Source organism: Trichomycterus rosablanca, chromosome 3 (assembly GCF_030014385.1).
Source record: "Trichomycterus rosablanca isolate fTriRos1 chromosome 3, fTriRos1.hap1, whole genome shotgun sequence".
Lineage (NCBI taxonomy): Eukaryota > Metazoa > Chordata > Actinopteri > Siluriformes > Trichomycteridae > Trichomycterus > Trichomycterus rosablanca.
Genome location: NC_085990.1, coordinates 9,861,108 through 9,882,841, shown reverse-complemented (window position 1 = coordinate 9,882,841; position 21,734 = coordinate 9,861,108). Strand labels below are relative to the sequence as shown.

The 21,734-nt window shown below is 40.7% G+C and overlaps 1 protein-coding gene across 1 annotated transcript in view; it reads left to right on the top strand.

The window, feature by feature from the left end:
• Nucleotides 1–21,734, top strand: part of LOC134310264 (transmembrane protein 65-like) — a 52,843-nt gene that overhangs the window by 13,442 nt on the left and 17,667 nt on the right. The window contains exons 2-4 of the mRNA XM_062991813.1: nucleotides 14,347–14,391; nucleotides 16,163–16,230; nucleotides 16,454–16,508. Coding sequence (XP_062847883.1) covers nucleotides 14,347–14,391; nucleotides 16,163–16,230; nucleotides 16,454–16,508 — 168 coding nt within the window. The remainder of the gene's footprint in view (nucleotides 1–14,346; nucleotides 14,392–16,162; nucleotides 16,231–16,453; nucleotides 16,509–21,734) is intronic.

Below are 21,734 nucleotides of genomic sequence, written 5' to 3'. Positions count from 1 at the left end.
TCGAATCGAATCGTGAGCAGAGTGTATCGTTACACCCCTACAATCCACCCAAACGTTTTCTCAACAATTCACCCAAATTTTCTCTCAACAATCCACCCAAACGTTTTCTCAAAAATCCACCCAAACGTTTTCGCAACAGTCCACCCAAACGTTTTCGCAACAATCCACCCAAATGTTTTCGCAACAGTCCACCCAACCATTCCCTCAACAATCCACCCAAATGTTCCCTCAACAATCCACCCAACCATTCCTTTAACAATCCACCCAACCATTCCCTCAACAATCCACCCAACCATTCCTTTAACAATCCACCCAACCATTCCTTTAACAATCCACCCAACCATTCCCTCAACAATCCACCCAAACGTTCCCTCAACAATCCACCCAAACGTTTTCTCAACAATCCACCCAACCATTCCCTCAACAATCCACCCAACCATTCCCTCAACAATCCACCCAACCATTACCTCAACAATCCACCCAAATGTTCCCTCAACAATCCACCCAACCATTCCCTCAACAATCCACCCAAATGTTCCCTCAACAATCCACCCAACCATTCCCTCAACAATCCACCCAAATGTTCCCTCAACAATCCACCCAACCATTCCCTCAACAATCCACCCAACCATTCCCTCAACAATCCACCCAAATGTTCCCTCAACAATCCACCCAACCATTCCCTCAACAATCCACCCAAACGTTCCCTCAACAATCCACCCAACCATTCCCTCAACAATCCACCCAAATGTTCCCTCAACAATCCACCCAACCATTCCTTTAACAATCCACCCAACCATTCCCTCAACAATCCACCCAAACGTTCCCTCAACAATACACCCAAACGTTTTCTCAACAATTCACCCAAACATTTTCTCAACAATCCACCCAAACGTTCCCTCAACAATCCACCCAACCATTCCTTTAACAATCCACCCAACCATTCCCTCAACAATCCACCCAAAGGTTTTCACAAAAATCCACCCAAACGTTTTCGCAACAATCCACCCAAACATTTTCGCAACAGTCCACCCAACCATTCCCTCAACAATCCACCCAACCATTCCCTCAACAATCCACCCAAATGTTCCCTTAACAATCCACCCAACCATTCCCTCAACAATCCACCCAAACGTTTTCTCAACAATCCACCCAAAAGTTTTCTCAACAATCCACCCAAACGTTTGTTCGTTGGGAACGTTCGTGGGGGAACGTTGGAGGAACGTTCGTGGGGGAACGTTGGGGGAATGTTCGGGGGGAACGTGTGGGGAACGTTCGTGGGGGAACGTTGAGGGAACGTTCGGTGGGCTGTTGAGGGAACGTTTGTGTGGAAACGTTGGGGGAACGTTCGTGGGGGAACATTGGGGGAACGTTCGTGAAGGAACATTGGGGGAACGTTCGTAAAGGAACGTTGAGGGAACGTTCGTGGGGGGATTGTTCGTGGGGGAACGTTCAGGGGGAACTTTGAGGGAACGTTCATGTGAAAACGTTGGGGGAACGTTCGTGTGGAAACGTTGGGGGAATGTTCGGGGGGAAACGTTGGGGGGACGTTCGGGGGGAACATTGGGGGAAGGTGAGGGGGGAACGTTGAGGGAACGTTTGGGTAGATTGTTGGGAATGGTTGGGTGACTTGTTGAGAAAACGTTTGGGTTTTCAACAATTCACCCAACCATTCCCTTAACAATACACCCAACCATTCCCTCAACAATCTACCCAAACATTCCCTCAACTACAGTATTCACCCAGACGTTTTCTCAGCAATCCACCCAAACGTTCCCAACAATCTACCTAAAAATTCCCTTAACAATCCACCCAAATGTTCCCTCAACAATCCACCTATCCATTCCCTCAACAATTCACCCAACAATTCCCAACAATCTACCCAAAAATTCCCTCAACAATCTACCCAAACGTTTTCTTAACAATGCACCCAAACATTTTCTCAAAAATCCACCCAAACGTTTTCTCAAAAATCCACCCAAACGTTTTCTCAAGAATCCACCCAAATGTTTTCTCAAAAATCCACCCAAACATTTTCTCAAAAATCCACCCAAACGTTTTCTCAAGAATCCACCCAAATGTTTTCTCAAGAATCCACCCAAACGTTTTCTCAACAATGCACCCAAACGTTTTCTCAAAAATCCACCCAAATGTTTCCTCAACAATCCACTCAAACATTCCCAACAATCTACCTAAAAATTCCCTTAACAATCCACCCAACCATTCCCTCAACAATCCACCCAAATGTTCCCTCAATAATCCACCCAAATGTTCCCTCAACAATCCACCCAAATGTTCCCTCAACAATCCACCCAACCATTTCCTCAACAATCCACCCAAACGTTTTCTCAACAATCCACCCAAACGTTCGTTGGGATTGTTCGTGGGGGAACGTTGGAGGAACGTTCGTGGTGGAACGTTGGGGGAATGTTTGGGGGGAACATTGGGGGAACGTTCATGGGGGAACGTGTGGGGAACGTTCGTGGGGGAACATTGAGGGAATGTTCGGTGGGAACGTTAAGGGAACGTTCGGTGTGAATGTTGAGGGAACGTTCGTGTGGAAACGTTGGGGGAACGTTCGTGGGGGAACATTGGGGGAACGTTCGTGGGGGAACATTGGGGGAACGTTCGTGAAAGAACGTTGAGGGAACGTTCCTGAGCCAGGGGAACGTTAAGTTCTCTGTGCTAAAGACAAACAGGACCATCCAGACCAAACGTTGGGGTTTATCAGTGTCCTGGAATGTTTGACTAGAGGTTCCATTAACGCAGAGGCAGATATCTGTATTTTAGAGAGGTACATGCTGCCATCATGTCTAGGGTCAGGCTGTAACATAAAAAAAACTAACAGATGAAACTGAAACGTAACAAGTGCAGTGACGTCGTTATATACGTTAATAAAGAGAGGTGCTGTACAGTGGACGGGAATAGACGGGGTATTTACAATAGAAAAAGAGTTTGAACAGGAATTTACAGGGAATAACACACAATTTCTATGTACAATTATGTAAATACACCCTTCATGGACCCAGAGTGTGTGTGCTTGACTTGCCTGCCTGCAGTCCAGATCTGTCTTCTGTTGAACATTGAAAAACAAGAGAATCAGACAAGGACGACCAGTAGGCAGTTAGGCAGCTCACTAGGTTTTTAGACAGACCCATAGGGTATAGCGTGACCCTCTAAAAGACTTTAATTTACCACTGACTGCTGACTGAAAGATTTATATTGACGGAACGCAGACTAAATCCCTGAGCATTCGCATAAAGCATCCCAAAATAATACATTTACTGTTATTTTAGGGAACTGCTGCTAGCTCTGCTTCTTTGTGTTTAAGATCATCATGCTTTTTTTTTTAAAAATCAAGAGGTCCCTATTCTTAATATACACTACATGCACAAAAGTTTTGGGACATCATTTCTAATTATTTAATGTATGTGTTTCAGCTACAGTTGCTAACGTAATAAATAAATTATATAAAAGTATTTATATGCTTCCAACTTTAGGGAAGGCTGTCTCCTGTTCCAGAATGAATGTGAGCCATGACCTCAGCCCCACTGAATAGCTTTGGAATGAACTGGAACATCAAACGAGGCTTTCTTGACCAATATTAAGTCTTGTGAGAACTGCCTTCTCAGTAGAGTGGCTGTTGTTATAGCTGAATAGATCACATAGAGGTCACTTTGTTTTAATACCATTTGTTTTTGCCCAACAATGTTATGGTCAGGTATCCAAATACTTTTGACCATATAATGTAAAACGTGAGTGAAAAGTTAAATCTTTACATTTCAAATACTTGGAAGTGTACATTTTTTTAGTAGTTGGTACTATTAATGTAATGACATTAATGAGCATTAATTTGAGCTGGCATGGACTTTACAAACATCTAATGAACCATGCTTCACCAGCTCGATGTCACAATATTCCAAAGAGCATCTTGTAATGTGACTGAATGCTAATTCAACCACAGTCAGCACATCCTGATCTTCTTTGGTCTTCATGTAGTTGTTGCACTTGCTCTCTTTGACACTTGTGAAGTTGTTGGCCTCTTCTTTAAAGCAGCCAGCAGTGGATTCTTATAGAGAGACGTACTTTGTATGGAGAGTCAGGCTATGCTATGCTCATTGTGTTCCTTCACCTTTTAACCAGACCACAGGAGTCACTTATGCAACACCAGTGCTGAAATCTACCAGAATTAGAACTCTTCACAGGTGTAGCAGACCAACCAAACACCTCAGTCATTGTATTTTAAGCCCCACATTTGCCAGGTTGCCACTGTTGGGCCCCTGAGCAAGGACCTTCACCCTTAATTGCTTGCATTGTATACTGTCACAATGTAAGTCACTTTGGATGAAAGCATCTGCTAAATGGCACAAATGTATCTGTTTGTTTGTTTTATTCATGTTCATGTTTTACACTCTTTGGTTACATTCATGACAGGAACGGTAGTTACTCATTACACAAGATTCATCAGTTCACAACTTTAATATCGAACACAGTCTTGGACAATTTAGTATCTCCAGTTCACCTCACTTGCATGTCTTTGGACTGTGGGAGGAAACCGGAGCATCCAAAGGAAACCCACTAAATGTATCTGAACCACGGCGAGAGGAATCAGGAGCTACTGAATACATTAAGTAGATGTAGGTGGGCATCTGCGCTGCCCGCAGTGGGTGCTGTAGCTCTGAATGGGGATGTCACCTTCATTCTGAAGTGTGTGGCTCCTTTTACGCTTCATGTGCACACTGTTTAATTATAGAGAAGAATAGGCTGACCTTCAGTCATCAATGCACAGGAGAGAAAGTCACATGCTCATGTGCTATTGACAGCGAGGTCTTATTTCCATTCTAATTCTATAGAAGAGTTGAATAGAATTTCAATTTATTAATTTCATTACCTCCAGTTCCAAAACCATGATCAGTGATATGGAGTTGCCCCCCTTTGCAGATACAACAGGCTTTTCATTTGCTATCTTTGCCCATTCAGTTAAAAGAGCATTTGTGAGGTCAGACATTAAGAAAGAGGCTTCCTATTCCAATTCATCCAGGGTGTTTCCTGCCTTTCACCAAATAAATCAGACCCACCATGACCATGACTAGGATAAAGCATGGTAAAACACACAATGGATGAATGAATGGGTTCTGAAGTGCACAATGTGTTACTGATGAAGCAAAGTGATTAGAAATATTCTTCTTGAGTTAGTGAGGTTGCAGTGTAGCAGTCATTCCTGTATCATATAAGGACACATAGTTCATTCTAAGAGTTCCTACTGTGTTCCTATTGCTTTCATTTCTTCACTCTTTTCATGTCTTATCCTACAGTTTGTTAACAGGCTTTTGCAGGCTGGTGAGGATCTTGTTAAAGTCTACCTGTCTTCTTCTATCTTCTGTTACATTGATCTTGACAGTAATAAGACAGAGTGTGAAATAATTGCAGTTTTTTTCTCTTATAAACTGTCAATCAGTATAGCTGAGTTAGAAAACTTCTACCGAATACAAACCATGTGAGAGAGGAATTGAACTTCACATATGCCTATACATATATGTATGGTGGCATAAAAAAGAATAGAAAAACGACAAGCCCTATGACTCACCCCTGATGTACCCCTCAGTTAATAGTGTAGAAATCTAAATGCAGCCTGATGGAGGAGCAGATAGTGTTAGCACCTTACCAGAGGCCATTTGGTTTATCGGTTGTACCACTCCACACCAGTAGTGAACCGTGACTCTTAAACCTCAGTTCAAATGTATATCTGTGTGTTGTTCCATTAGAAATATGAAAAAAATTTAGAATGGTAGCACCACCAGCGCACCACCACACAATGAATGCACTTTAGAGCAACATGAAGACAACAGGCCAGGGCTCCAAATGCATGACAGTCACACCCACGCAGCTCTGCAGACAGATATTATTGCAGCTGGCACAGCGGGCAGAACTTGTCATAAACTTAGTGATAACAAAGCCCTTGGATTTAAAGGGAAGAGGTGATTGGTGAATTTTATCCTAATTTCAAATTGCTCTCTCGTTGAATTGAATTGCTTCCTCTAAGGACATACTAGGCTTCTCACAGATATTCCAGAGTCAAGGTGAACTCTGATATTCACGACTCTGGTGCTATGCAGCACCCATACCCATCTTCTGCATCACTGTGCTGCCCTTGATTTCCAACACTATTTCCACTCCCAGCCTTTACACATGATTCCACTGAAGTGTCTGTATCTATTTAAAAGAGCATTTGTAATGTGAGACACATGTTGGATGAGAAGGCCTGGCTCACAGTTTCAATTCATCCCGAATTGTTCAAAGGACTTTAAGTCAGGGCTTTGTGCAGCCTTCTGGAGTTTCTCCAAACTAAGCTGGTCTTATCATGTCTTTATGGGCCTCGCTTTGTACACAGGGGCACAGTCGTGGTGGAACAGGTGAAGTCCTTCCCCAAACTGTTGCCACAAAGTTAATAGCAAGCAATTTTTGATGCCAATGGGTATTGCTAAAACACTAAATTTAATTAATATCTAGTATGTTTACATGCCTGAACTCTGATCTCTTGAGGAGCTGGCATGTTACTGCTGTATTATTCCATGAGTTCCACTAGATTTTGAACCATGACTGCAGGGATTTACTACTTTAATTCAAACAAAAGATAATTAACAAGATCAGACACTGTTGTTGGGCAATAAGTTCTTTATATTTTAAGCAATGGATGCAGCTGAAACATCTGCACTCACTTTTAACCTTTTAAACTTGTCAGATCTTTCTTCTCACGCTGACCATCTCTCACAACAAGATAGGTAGGGTTCAGGTTCCTCAGTACTGCCTGTACTTGATGGAGGATGATGATCACTAAGGGCATGTCTTGAAAACTTCTAATGGTGTTTTAATCACTGAGTGCACCGGAGAAAAGCTTTAGGGAACGCAGATGGTGGAACAACTTGATGAAACAAGCACAGACTTTGGGGCGAGACAATCAGCGTCATTATGTAGGCTGTTTATTTAGGTAACAGATGGAGTGGGTAACGGGGGCAGCTTCACACTTTTTTAATAATGCATCTTGGGAAATGGAAAAAATAAAATATTTACGAAAGGATCATTTTGTGGTATTTATGTTTGGATAAAACCTTCATGCTGTTGTTCCTCTCTCTTTGAATGCAGCCCAAAAATGTGTTCCCATTTGCATCCTTTGTCCCCTCCCAATCTAATTGTTGCCAGTTGCCCTATTGCAGTTCTTTTGTCACTTGTGCCACCCTCGCTCTGGCCAAACGATGCTGCAGTCACTGACAGGGAGCCACAGCGCATACAGAGAGATATGCTATAAACTTTGTAAATACCCCACCACTAGTGCAGGCACCCCAACCAGGGTACAGCAGAGGTCACAATTGTATATCAGCAATGAAGCCCACTTGACCTTCCTCCCTCCCTCAGACACAGCCAGTTGTGTCAGTTTGGATGCCTGGCCAGGTTGACCCATAATTTATTCAGATTATTCCAGATACTGTTTTTACTCACAGTGCTCCTAAATGTCCACTGTACAGCAAGAAACCTGAAAGAAAACATTATGGAAAATCTTAACCAAGCACTGGTGCTCACTGCTGCGTGACAAAGATACACCATCATGTGTAGTAATAAACACTAGATAAGGGTCCATCAGGGTCATGTCAGTGCTAAACATAATTTGCTTCTGCATGGTGATGAGCTTGCTGTCCTGATCCCTACTACATTTAGTGACTCCTTTTACAACCACAAAGAGTGAAAGCAATTCTATATGTATGCTTATGATTTTGGAATAGGATGTCCAATCGGCGTATTTTCGGTTGTCCACATACTTTTGGCCATCATAAAAAGGAAATGCAAAGGTTTGAACTGCTCAGTCTGTGTGTGGGTTTGTTTCACCTCGTTTTACCCAGACGATCAGAATAATGGAAGTAAGAAAAATATTGTCATTTAAATCTCGTTTGCTTCCAAAGCCATTATGGTTCAGGAGAACGAACGACTGACGCATCCAGCTTCTCTCGACGCTTCCATTTATTTACGTTTGTTTTTTCTGGTTCAGCGGGACAGATTGAACCCCATCAGACGAGCTCGGTGCTGGATTAGCTGCCATTAAATTCACATTTGAGGTGATTCAGTTGTGAGCATGTGGAATGGAAACGGTAGAAAATCTAAACCAATAAAAAAGATCTGAATGATTTCATCTTTTATCCGCAGTCTTAATGTCTTTAAACTTTGGTATTATGAGCTGTTGTGAAGTTTACTGCTGAGAGAAAACAGTATGATAAATTGTCATATGTACATACACTATATGTCCAAAAGTATTTGGACACCTGACCATGAGCTTGTTGGATGTCCCATTTTAAAACAAATGGTATTAAAATAGAATGATCTTTATGTGATCGTTCCAGCTATAACAACAGCCACTTATCTGAGAAGGCTTTCTCAGATAAATTGTGTCCATTTAGTCAAAACAGCATTTGTATGGCTGGGCACTGATGTTGGTCAAGAAAGCCTCAATTAATGTTCCAGTTGATATCAAAACTGGTCACTGGGGCTAAGGTCAGGACTCAAGACTAAGATTTTCTTCATGTCTTTATAGAGCGTGTTTTGTGCACAGAGGCTCAGTCATACTGGACTACTTCAGTCATACCTAAACTGTTGCAGCAAAGCTATAATCATACCATTTCATTTATATACATGAATATTACACCTGTTAGCAACTGAAACACATGACCCCAGTAACACATACTACAGAAGCCATTCATAGTGTTTTACAAAAAAATGTGCTAACATCAAATAAAAATGGCTGCTTTAGAAGTGGAGAAAACATCTGTTATCTGAGAATGAATTAAAAAATAAGAATAAGAAATAAAACATGTAAAAATTAATATTTAATAGAAAATATAAATATATATATTTTTGATATATTTTTTTAATATATATATATATATATATATATATATATATATATATATATATATATATATTATTTTTTTTATATTTACAAAAAAACAAACAAACAATGAAGTATTTCTATACAATTAACTCTTTGATGTAGAGGAACCTTCTCCCAAGGGAAGAAGAGAAGGGGTATTATTGTTTAAGAGATGGTCTTGGATTTTGGTCCATCTTCTAGAACCCCACATAATTTTGTATTCATTTTTACAAATCATTTTGTCCTGGTCACGATCGTGGTGGGTCTGGCACCACCTGGAAACACTGTGAATAAAGCAGATTCACACCTTGGACAAGATTGGACAAATTTACATTCACACAATCACTTTACCACTTGTACTTGAAAGTGTGTGTGCGTGTGCGTGTGCGTGTGCGTGTGTGTGTGTGTGTGTGAGATGCCCTTTGATATAGTGGCACCCAGTCAAAGCCGAATTTACTCCTTGTACCCAGTGTTTCAAGGTGTACAAAGCCTTGACCTCAAGCCTATTAAGCACCTTTCGGATGAATTGGAACACTGATTGTGAGCCAGTTCTTCTTGTTCATCTGTGCCTGACTTCTGTGCCTGAATTCTTACAGACAAATTGTGCAATTATGTGGAAAGCCCTGGACTGAAGATTGAGAGTGAAGGCTATTATAGCTGCACAAGGCAGGAGGTTGAGTGGGCGACTCTATATTAAGGCACGTTTTGGAATTGGATGTCAACAAGGTTGAGGTCAGGTGTCCACATACTTTTGGTCATAGGTTGTACATGGGGTTGTACTTTGTATTTTCTTGTCTGTGTGCTGGAATTATGAAGTAGTCTGCAGAACCCTAACAGGAACATTAACCAGCACTGAAACCATTAGACTGGTTCTAGTTGTGTAGGTGTGGGTGGGTGTGTGGTTGTGTGGTTGTAGGTGTGTATGTGTGTATGGGGGTGTTTTAACAGCTGCTGACTGAGATATAATGCATGACTGAGCACTAGCAGCTAAAATGCATTGTCCCCGTGCTCGATATGGGTTTTCATTCTGTCCTGCACTCGGTCATCTGTTCAGGTTATATTGAATATGTCTGAGCTAATGGACGTGCTGCTGTCACTCCTGAACACCATCACATGCTGCTCTTTCTCAGTCTGCAACAATACAAAAATCAATCTGCTCAAATACACTATATGTGGCCAAAAGTATGTGGACACCTGGACATGAGCTTGTTTCACATCTCATTTAAAAACCACTGGGATCAATACTGTGTTCAATTGCCCAATCTAATAGTTTCCAGTTTTCCATTGTGAATGCGCTGCTGCTTGCACAAACCCTGATCTGATCAAGGAGAGCCAGATCATCACTTGCACTCTTTGACACATGTCCAGTCTGTCACCGCTTCTTGTCTTACATCTTATTTAAAAACCCAGGATCCAGGATTGTGATTGTGCTGCTGCTTGCACAACCACCGATCTGATCAAGGAGAGCCGGATCATCACATGCACCCTTTGACATGTGTCCAATCTGTCACCGCTTCTTATCATCAGTGTTGGGTTCCCACACAGATTCCACACACATATCACGTATGAAGAGACATGCTAAGCTCCATGTGACTCGCCTCTCCTTCCCACTCCAGACACCTGGACCAGCTCCAAAAATTGCATATGACAGAGGCAGCGTGTAGAGACCCCGTCCAACCTAACCTTCCACGAACACGACCAGTGTTTGTATGGGCACCCGGCCAGGTCAGTGTCACTGCTGAGCTCTGCCATTGTACTGCTGTGCCACCTGTGCGCTCGAGTAGCTCCCCTTTCTTGCTATAACAGCCTCCACTTTTCTGAGAAGTCTTTATAAGATTATGGAGTATGTCTGTGTGAATTTGTGCTCACTGTGCACTTTGGCAAACTCGATCAACTGCATGACACTATTATCGACAGGGATTCATAATCCAGCACAAGCCGGTTGCATCTTTTTACCAGCCAGCAGCAGATTTATGTACACTGGGGCTTTGACTAAACAACAGAAGTCAAACTATGCTGTGCTAGCTCTTGTTCAGGTAAAACTTATGTATGTTACTGTGAAAATGGACTATAAGCTCATTAACACTACTGCTGACTAATGATGAATGGTAATTGGTTTTAGAAATCATGGGTGCTCAGATGGGTCTTCTGTCTTCACCACTAGCCCACTACTGAGGAAAGTTCAAGTCTCACTGCTAGGGATGTAACGACACACTCTACCCATGATGTGATGCGATTCACAATACTGGATAATTTTGTAAACAAAATGAAATTGAAGACAAATTATGACAAAGTTTCCTTTTATTATTTCACTTAAAAAAATTTAAATAAAATACTGTATTTGTGCTGATCTTTTATTTATCTAAATAATGAATGCCCTTTTATTTTTGAGGTAGGTACAAATAAAGAAAGTATCTTCACATAAATAAATTTGGCTGGAAAATTCTGAACCTGGCAACCCTGTAGTGACGTCAACCAGGCGAGGTGAATAGCGCCAGTGCCCTCTGCTGTTTAAAGTGAATATAGATTCATTATACATGTATACATGTACATGTAAACCGATTTGAATCGTTACACATGTGAATCGATTTTTAACTGTCTTGTGGTGCATCGTTACATCCCTACTCACTGCTGCTAAATGTCTGGCTGTGGCCAATTTGGCCATTTTGGAAAGTAGGAAAGTTGGATAGGTGTTTTCTTATTGCTGTTGCAACAGTGACTCCTGCTAAGGGAAAACATATAGAGCATGACTCTTCATACGCAGCACGGGTCTCTGTGAGAATCCACTGATGGCTGGTGTTAAGTATCAGCTGGTGACTTCTGTCTAGTCTGCAGCTGCTTCTTCTGTCCAGCCCTCCTCAGCCAGATTGGTGGTGATGCAAGTGGGACTGTGAAATGACTAAATTGGGAGAAAAGTAAAAAAAATAAATATATTCAACAATTTGCATCCGTGCTAATATCAGTAAGTGTAAGAGAGTATTAAAAACTAGGAACCATTTCCTTTCGATTCGAGGTTTATAACAAACTCTCTTTTATTAAAATGATGTTGTGTAAAGTGTTCGCGATTAACATGAGCTCCACACTACTGCTGTAATTGGAGAATTGGCTCCCTGGGGAAGGAAGCTGAAGACTCATTTAAATGCAAATGTTATTAGTTTTAAAAACAAATGTTCAGAATCAGATTGGCTCAGTGCTGCTCATTAGATGAAAAGTAAATCTGAGTGCAGCTAAAGGTCTCGTCAGAACCCCTGCTCGTCCTCTTCTGGCACATAATTAAAAGTTAGCATTCAAATGACTTCAGCATTTTTCCTCAGACACTGAATATGATGTTTTCAGTTTAGAGGGTGTTAGATGTGTAGATCATGGAGGTATTATTAGAAGTAAACAGTGAAAATGTGTCTGTGGGGGGTGTTCATACTGAAAACATAATTAAAGCAAATGACCTAAGACACTAATGTCATATGACTATCAATGCTTGGAATCCTGATCATCTGACGGCAAAATGGGACTGAAAAAAATCATTTTAATTCTTCATTTGCTACATCAAAACAGTCTCTGGAAAAACATTTACTGTAAGTTAGCAAACATATTTTTGACATTTTGGCCTGTTTTAAAAATGCTGATGGTTTCTGGGAAACATGCTCTTTGGCACAGTAATCTAGTATATTACAGCATCTGGCCACTTAAGTTTGCTGGGCACACCTGACCGGTCAGATGCCTCCCTGGTGTGTATTTGCTACTGGTGCCTTGAAACCTAGCTGAGAGCCATATGTTTGCTATGTGTTCAATTATATATACACTTGAGCAATAGCGTCTTGGAAATGTCATTCCAAAATCATAAGCAAGATTTCGAAGGGTTTTTGTAGGAATTTGGATCCATTCTTACAAAAAGCATTGGTGTGGTCAAACACTAAGAAATGATGGGCTTGCAATCAACATTTAAATATCATAAATGACACTGGAGTTTCTCCAGGTCAAACCCATTAAAACATGTCTATGTGAATCTGGCATGGCACACATGGGCACCATCATTTTTTATGCATTTTTCTATGAGGAACACATGAGGAACACATAGGGTGTGACTCTGCATATGCTCTTTGTAAGAATCCACTGCTGGCTGTTGTGAAGAAGGAGCTGGCAACTACTGTCTAGTCTGCAGTTGCTTGGACTCCGATGACATCCAAAGAGGGTGTATAATTGCAAGACACAAAACTCCCTCCAATCCCCTTCATGTTCTCCAATACATCATTGGAGCCATGCACCGATCTCTGTGCTCCTCCACCTCTGTACAGGTGCCCTGGGTGACCAAGCTCCTTTTTAGTCTGTGTTTTTTTCCCACCCAGCAGACTAGAGGCCAATTTTGCCTGCTTGGGGTACCCAGCCAACTGGTAGCAGAGCTGAGATATTTGGAAAGTTGGTGTGCTAGCAGGATATCTTGCTGCGCCACAGTCATGCTGGAACAGAAGGCCTTCCCTAAACTTTAATACAGTTAGAAGCATGTAGTTTAATTAATGTAATATATTGTATACACCCGTTAGCAGTGGGTGTTGTTGAGACATCTGAAATAATTAACTTGGAGGGGTGTCCACATACTGTTGATCAATAATTCTCTGCGATTCCTTTTTCCTCTAATGAGAGCTCAGGTGGTGCAGCAGTCTAATGCACTAACCCACCACCTCTCAGGTCTGAGTTGAATCTCTGCTGTGCTATAGAGGGAAAAGATTAAAAGTTAATTGCCACAGTCGTGGTCTCTGGTCGAGGTGCCTTCACTAGCAGCAGATGATCTGGAGAGTTGTGAAAGTCTGTGACTGTTCTTAAACAGAGCACGGGTGGTGCAAGTGGTGATGGGCTTACAATCAGGAAATTGAGAAAGAATGGATTGGGGAAAGAGGGGAAATGGGAACAAACTCTCATAGACGCATTCGTAAATTTTGTGGAAAGCCTCCTATAAAAGTGAAGGCTGTTAGAGCAGCAAAAGTGGAGTCAATGCTACATTAATGCCCATGGTTTTAAAATAGCTTGTCGAACATGCTCACGTCAGGTGTCTGCATACTTTTGGCCATATAGTAAATAGTTTGTACATTCTTATACTGAGTGAACAGCAAAAAATGTGTTGTTTTTGAAAAGCAAAACCCAGAGGTGCAGGTCAGACAGCTTGTTGTGCCGTCACTGTCATAAGATCTGAATATCTTCATGGAGTCCTTTCATCAAGGGTCAGCATGGTCAAAACAGCGATTGTTTATTTCTTGATGCAGTGAAGGGTTCTTCTGTGGAGGACACAGAATAGAAGACTTGAGATTTTAGATTTGAAGTGATAAACCCACTCAACCAACAGCAATGTGTGTGTGTGTATGTGTGTGATATTTGTCCTGGTGGTGGAATACTTTCTCCTCTCATCTCAGGCTATTTTTTCTTTCTGTTATTCACAGAGCAACTGGAAATGGCTCCTCCGACTTCTGCTCAGCTCAGATATGGTACGTACAAATATGTGTAACGAGGGATGTAACAATGCACCACAAGACAGTTACAATTCAATTCACATGTGTAACGATTCAAATCGGTTTACATGTATAATGAATCGATATTCACTTTAATAGCAGAGGGCACTGGCGCTATTCACTTCGCCTGGTTGATGTCACTACAGGGTTGACAGGTTCAGAATTTTCCAGCCAAATGTATTTATGTGAGGATACTTTATTTATTTGTATTATGTATTTATTTATTTAATGTGGGATTTGTTTTAAAATTTCATTTCAGGTTTTTTTTTACACAAAAAGGGAAATGTGCAGCAGAGTTTTGCATAGTTTGTACCTACCTCAGAAATAAAAGGACATTCATTATTTAGATGAATAAAAGATAATCACAAATACAGTATTTTATTTTTTTAAAGAGAAATAATAAAAGGAAACTTTGTCGTCATTTGTCTTCAATTTCATTTTTTGTTAAAAAAATCTGTGTGTAACACTAATCTATGTATACTGTATGACCATAAGTATGGATGCCCGACCATGAAATAGGTGGATGTCCCATTCCAAACAATAGACATTAATATAAAGTTCCTTCACTTTACTGAAAAGGTTCAGGTTCTAAAAGATTCAGAAGCATGTATTTTGGAATTTCTATATCAGACAAGAAGGTCGTGTCAGAATTGACATTTCAGTTCATCCTAGATGTCTTCAGTGGGCTTACGGTCAGGAGGCCTCTGGAGGTCTTCTACATCAAACTTAAGATATTTCTCTATGGACCTCGCTTTGCTCAGATAAGGACTTGCTTATATACCTGTTAGCAATGGGTGTGTCTGAAACAGCTGACATTATGACAGCAGTCATTAAGACTGGTGTCTAAATACTTTTGGTCATCTAGTGTATGTTAGATTTGACTTGTGTTTTCCTCGATGCACTTACTCTTTTCGTTTTCTTTAAAAAAGCAAAGCATGCACTTTTTTCCACCTTCCAAACATTCAGCCCATCGTTCTATAAATTGCTTAGCAAAGTCAGATTCTTATCAGTAAAAGCGCTGGTGTAGGTGTGAGGGTTCAAGAATGGAGAACTTATTTATAAAAACGGTTCCTTTTTATCACTCTGCACGCTCTTGTTTTTTTGTGCTTACATAATCATGATAACACAGCACTTTAGAGAGTTTTTTTTAACTTCTAAAACTAAAGCAATTAATTTTTCACCCACAGGAGACATATTTGATTAGTCTCGCCGACCACACACACATGCATGTTTAATGTTATCCAGCTCAGTCTGAAAAAAGGACCCTCGGCTAGCAAAATTTTAAAATAGGGCTAACAGTGAAGATAAATCAGTGACAAAAAAATTGACTGCTGTTATAGGACATGTGTGTGTCTTTAAGAGAGGTGTATAATGGGAGATGCTCTGTTCAGGAGTCGATTTGTATGAAGCGAAGCTTGTACACGTTCCGCGCAAGTTCACGAAAGGGGGCGCATATCCAAAAAGGTTGAAAACCCCTGATGTAGGGTACCATGCAATTGAAAAGAGGCTCATCCTCTCCTCTTAGCTGTTGAATTTACGTATTGGAGTCACAACAGTTCCTAACAGTTGTATAAAATCAATAAAAGGAAATATTATGATATGCTTATACATTTATGGCAAAAATTTGGGGAAGGCCTTGTTCTGTTCCAGCATGACTGCACCCTGTGCACAAATGTCCATAAAATAAAAAATTGAGAGTTATAAACTGCTATATTTATCTGTTTATTAATCTATTTTTTTAATCTAGTGCTGCTTCACAATGCAATTCCGTTCATCGGCTTCGGCTTTCTGGACAACGCCATTATGATCGTTGCGGTAAGTAAAATTTATTACATGACAGACTTGAAACCAGTACAGACTTTATATTTTTATCAATATATTTTTTTCATCGAATCCAGTCACTGAGCTTATCTTTCTCTCGTTGCCTCTCCCACGCACCCCCTCCAAAGTCAGAATGTGCAGATTTAATGGAAACAAATCTTTATCATCTAAACATTTTGCTTTGTAAACTAATCACTGGTGTACTTTATGTTTACAGGGTACACAGATCGAGCTGTCTATAGGTGTCATCCTTGGCATCTCAACCATGGCAGGTATGACATGGTTTGGTTACTTTCGAATCATTTTACTTATTTCATTTGGTGTCATTTCATTTTCTTTTATATCAACCATGTTATCCTGATCAGGGTTATAGCGAGTAGATGACTGGGCAGGAAAACTAATAGTAGTAGTTCAAATATCTTGTGAAAAAAGAGATAAAGAAATATACTTATAAGTACAAAAATAAAGGAATCTTGAACATGATCAGTGTTGTCGGATGACAGAGGGCTAATCACGTTTGGTAAATAAAAGTTAAACTCGCAGTAATTCTGAACGGAATATAAATTTTAAGCGATACAGTTCACTCACTAAATCAGTTTATTTACTTTGGTTTTTGGGCTTATCCACTCAAATAATTTGTTTACTAAGTTGTTGGAGAGCACACGCTTTAGAGACGCTCTACAGTCTCATACCAAACTCTTTTGGGTCACCCAGTTCTCTTGGCGTCCTCTGTTTTGATTCTGTTAAGCCACTGCACTTGGGTCCAGAATCAGCTTGATGGGGAGTCATTCCACACCAGCCTGTTACAGTTCCACTGGAAAACTAAGCAGGAATATCCTGGACAGAGTGTTAATTCATTGCAGGGCTCTGGCCACTCCCTCTTCCTCAGATATAACCAATTAAGTCTGTGTATACCCAGACCTCAAGATTTAAGATCTTTAAGTGTTTAAGATTGTAGCCATGAATAAATATTTGTGGGGGACCAAATGTACTGGGGTCCTGCCATTCTAAAACATTTTACCATATCAACAACTGATGGGAACACTGATAGATTGTAACATATTTAACATCACTAAATTGAAGGGGAAATTTAATAACTATATATTGTGATTACAGCCTTGATTATACTCCAGAATTGTTCCGTTTGGTCAGATACATTGATGAGATGCATGGATCCAATTATAAGTATGTGTTTTCCAAAGCTATACAAACATGGCACAGTTTTATAATGCAGGTCCCAATTAAGGGCCCAAAAAGACATATTGGGATGTTTCCTGTTCACCATCAGCTAGATGATCCATGAGGAGCTCAAGATATCCGCGGGAATCAGTTTTCAATAGAATATACATCAGTAGAATTGAACGTGGGGTGTGATTGCTCTCTATAGGAGACCTTTCCACAGCTGTAGGATCTGCTCTGTAGTTTATAGCTAATGGTGAAATGCATGCTGAGCTAATATTGAAATGCATGCTGGGAAATCATAAAATACCCCTATCTTCAGCTGTGTGGAACTGGAGTTCACCTTAAATATAAATATCCTGATAGCACACATGCCCTGTGATGGACTGGTGACCTGTCAGGGATGTTTTCTGCATTACAGCCAGTAAAATGGACCCACCGTGAGACTTACCAGGATAAAACGGTAGTAAAACAAAAAATAAATGATACACACACATGCATCATGGTGGATTGATTCAATTAGCCACTGCTTATAAGCTTTAATGGAGACCTGGGAAATGATTGTGATACTTGTGTGCATGTATGCCCAAAAATATTTGTACACCTTACGATGAGTTAAGCATTGACAATTGCCTTATAAAATCATGGACATAAATATCCAAAAAGAATCTTTCTGGGATTCTTGCGACAGTATTTTGGAACGTGTCTGAGGATTTACTCCCATTCAACCAAAAAATCATTGAGTTCCAAATGATTCATAAGAGGTGTGGGCTACTGGAGTTAACAAACCATGTCTTTGTAGACCTGATTTTGTGCACAGGGCACAGTCATGCCCTGTATCAGCAAAGGGCCTTCCCCAAACTGTCGGCACAAATTTGGAAGCATGTCATTTGTTTTTTACTTCACTTGATTTTATAAGGTGTGGCTGAAACACCTGAATGCAATAATGGGGTCGTGTCATAGCAGTCTTGGGACCAACAGTAGTATTGCAGGACCAGGTGCACCCTATGGTGTAAACACTCTTCCTGATGTCCATATACTCCAGCATAAAGTACTACTACTGCAAGAGTGGTTTGATGAACATCATGATGATAACAGCTGTTCATCTGTTTCATTAGCCCCACCACTACCCTGCTGAAATGGACCATTACAGGAACACCACTGACGCCATTATTGTACACTTTTGATTATTCATACCCTGCCTCTTGGTACAATGTATAGACTATAGCTCAATGTACAGTGTGTGTCCTCATTTCTTCATTCATCTGTGCCAGTTTTTGATTACAGGGACATTAATGTTGACTAAAAGTGTATAATTTAATATCTTTTCTAATAAATACCTCCCAATTAGTAAACAGCAGACCTGTACGCCTACTGTCTTGATCAAAAATGCACAAAATGCACAAAATACACAAGCTGCTGAGGAAATCATGGTTACATAAACATGCGCAATGCCGACATAGATGCCACAAACTAAAAAAGGGGTTATTGATTTTCATCTGAATTAGATGAGAGGCTTGTTGGTTTGCAGTTGTACCGTCGGCTATGTCTGTGTAATATTTCATGGCCAATCTGGCCAGCAGGGAGTAGGACACATGTCAACAAGTATAGTTATTTCTTTTGAAAGGCTCTTCCTCATGTTCCTTTTACTTAGCCAGTCTGGCTTTATTTCCTGGGACTCAGTCATGAAACAATAGCAGTTCAATTCTATTGTTTGATGCTATTGTATTATTCCATCCACTTCCACTGGCAATGGAACAATAGACAACTCTGACAATTTCAGTTAGCATTAAGTCCTGACGGCATTAAAACTAGACTGAAGAAATGAGATTTTTAAGAAGGAAAAAAGAAAGGACTAGAGAAATGTAATGTTAGTAAAGCTATTTGGATTCAGTCACCAATACAAACTGCATTTTTGCATACACACCATGTGCCAAAACCTGACACCCCTAAGTCTGAAAATAAAACATATTAAATGGAAAAGTTTGTAAAGTACACCGACTAGGCATAACATTATGACCACTGACAGGTGAAGTGAATAACACTGATTATCTCCATCATGCTACCTGTTAGTGGGTGGGATATATTAGGCAGCAAGTGAACATTTTATCCTCAAAGTTGATGTTAGAAGCAGGAAAAATGGGCGAGTGTAAGGATTAAAATGAGTTTGACAAGGGCCAAATTGTGATGGCTAGACGACTGGGTCAGAGAATCTCCAAACCTGCAGCTCTTGTGGGGTGTTCCCGGTCTGCAGTGGTCAGTATCTATCAAAAGTGGTCCAAGGAAGGAACAGTGGTAAACCGGCGACAGGGTCATGGGCGGCCAAGGCTCATTGATGCACGTGGGGAGCAAAGGCTGGCCCGTGTGGTCCGATCCAACAGACGAGCTACTGTAGCTCAAATTGCTGATGAAGTTAATGCTGGTTCTGATAGAAAGGTGTCAGAACACACAGTGCATCGCAGTTGCAGGGCTGTTTTGGCAGCAAAAGGGGGACCGACAATATTAGAAAGGTAGTCATAATGTAATGCCTGATCGGTGTAAGTCTGTATGAATAACAATAAATAAGCAATTTTATCAGGATGAAGGTCAGCGTACTCATGACATCTTTCAGTTTGGATAGAAAATGACTCGACCTTATGAAAATTGGCACATGGTGTGTATGCAAAAGTGTACAGTTTGTATTGGTGACTATTCAAATTAAATAGCTTTCATAAAATTTTTCTTTCTCAAAATTCTCATTCCTTTAGTCCAGTTTTAATGCTATCTGGACTCGGCAGGAAGTGGACAGAAAAACACAAAAGAAAGACACCTGCAGTGATGTCTCTGCTCTAAATCACATTCACAGATTCTTGTCATTCATTTACTGATGTATTCTCGATTTTACAGTGATTTTGCTTGCCCCTCCTGTTTCTGGGCATTCTTTAGATACAGCACAGCCACACAAGAATGTATTGGCTTGTGTTGGTGTTGTAAGATTCAGCAGTGAATTGTACGCTTTATTACTCTTGTTACCACCTTTGTTTGAGCCTCACTTCAAGTCGCTCAATTGTTTGTTTTGTTTGGTCTGTTGTTGTATTGATTTCTAGGATGTTGCTTGTTTGTAGAGTCATTATTTTCTGTTCTTTTGTTTCCTTCTTAAGGAGGAAAGCATACAGAGAAGCGTACTTTGAGATGAGCATCCTGTAAGAGTCAGTTATTTCTCCCAGTATCTTACACAGAGACAGTTGGTGTCTGCCTAGTTGTTGTTCATGTTGCCTGTAGCAGAGTTTCTTTCAACACCTACATTTGGTGTAATCAGACCTCATATATTCTACACATCCAATTCCTAGAGACTGTGTAATGATTGGCCCTTCTCTTCCATGTAGAGTATATCAGTAAAAATTGGACCCTCATTGAAAATCATGTCACAGACAGTGAAATGAGCCATTTTCCATAAAATTTAAAATTCAATGATTCGATGTTTTTTACTGATTAAACATTTTTCATTCGCTCAGCGTACATGTGGCGCAATAAAAGGGCGTCCCAGCAATCACACGACATCATAATTATGTATGTTTTCTGTGGTGTAGTGTGCTGACAATTCTGATGTACAGTGTATCACAAAAGTGAGTACACCCCTCACATTTCTGCAGATATTTAAGTATATCTTTTCATGGGACAACACTGACTAAATGACACTTTGACACAATGAAAAGTAGTCTGTGTGCAGCTTATATAACAGTGTAAATTTATTCTTCCCTCAAAATAACTCAATATACAGCCATTAATGTCTAAACCACCGGCAACAAAAGTGAGTACACCCCTAAGAGACTACACCCCTAAATGTCCAAATTGAGCACTGCTTGTCATTTTCCCTGCAAAATGTCATGTGATTTGTTAGTGTTACTAGGTCTCAGTTGTGCATAGGGAGCAGGTGTGTTCAATTTAGTAGTACAGCTCTCACACTCTCTCATACTGGTCACTGAAAGTTCCAACATGGCACCTCATGGCAAAGAACTCTCTGAGGATCTTAAAAGACGAATTGTTGCGCTACATGAAGATGGCCAAGGCTACAAGAAGATTGCCAACACCCTGAAACTGAGCTGCAGCACAGTGGCCAAGATCATCCAGCGTTTTAAAAGAGCAGGGTCCACTCAGAACAGACCTCGCGTTGGTCGTCCAAAGAAGCTGAGTGCACGTGCTCAGCGTCACATCCAACTGCTGTCTTTGAAAGATAGGCGCAGGAGTGCTGTCAGCATTGCTGCAGAGATTGAAAAGGTGGGGGGTCAGCCTGTCAGTGCTCAGACCATACGCCGCACACTACATCAAATTGGTCTGCA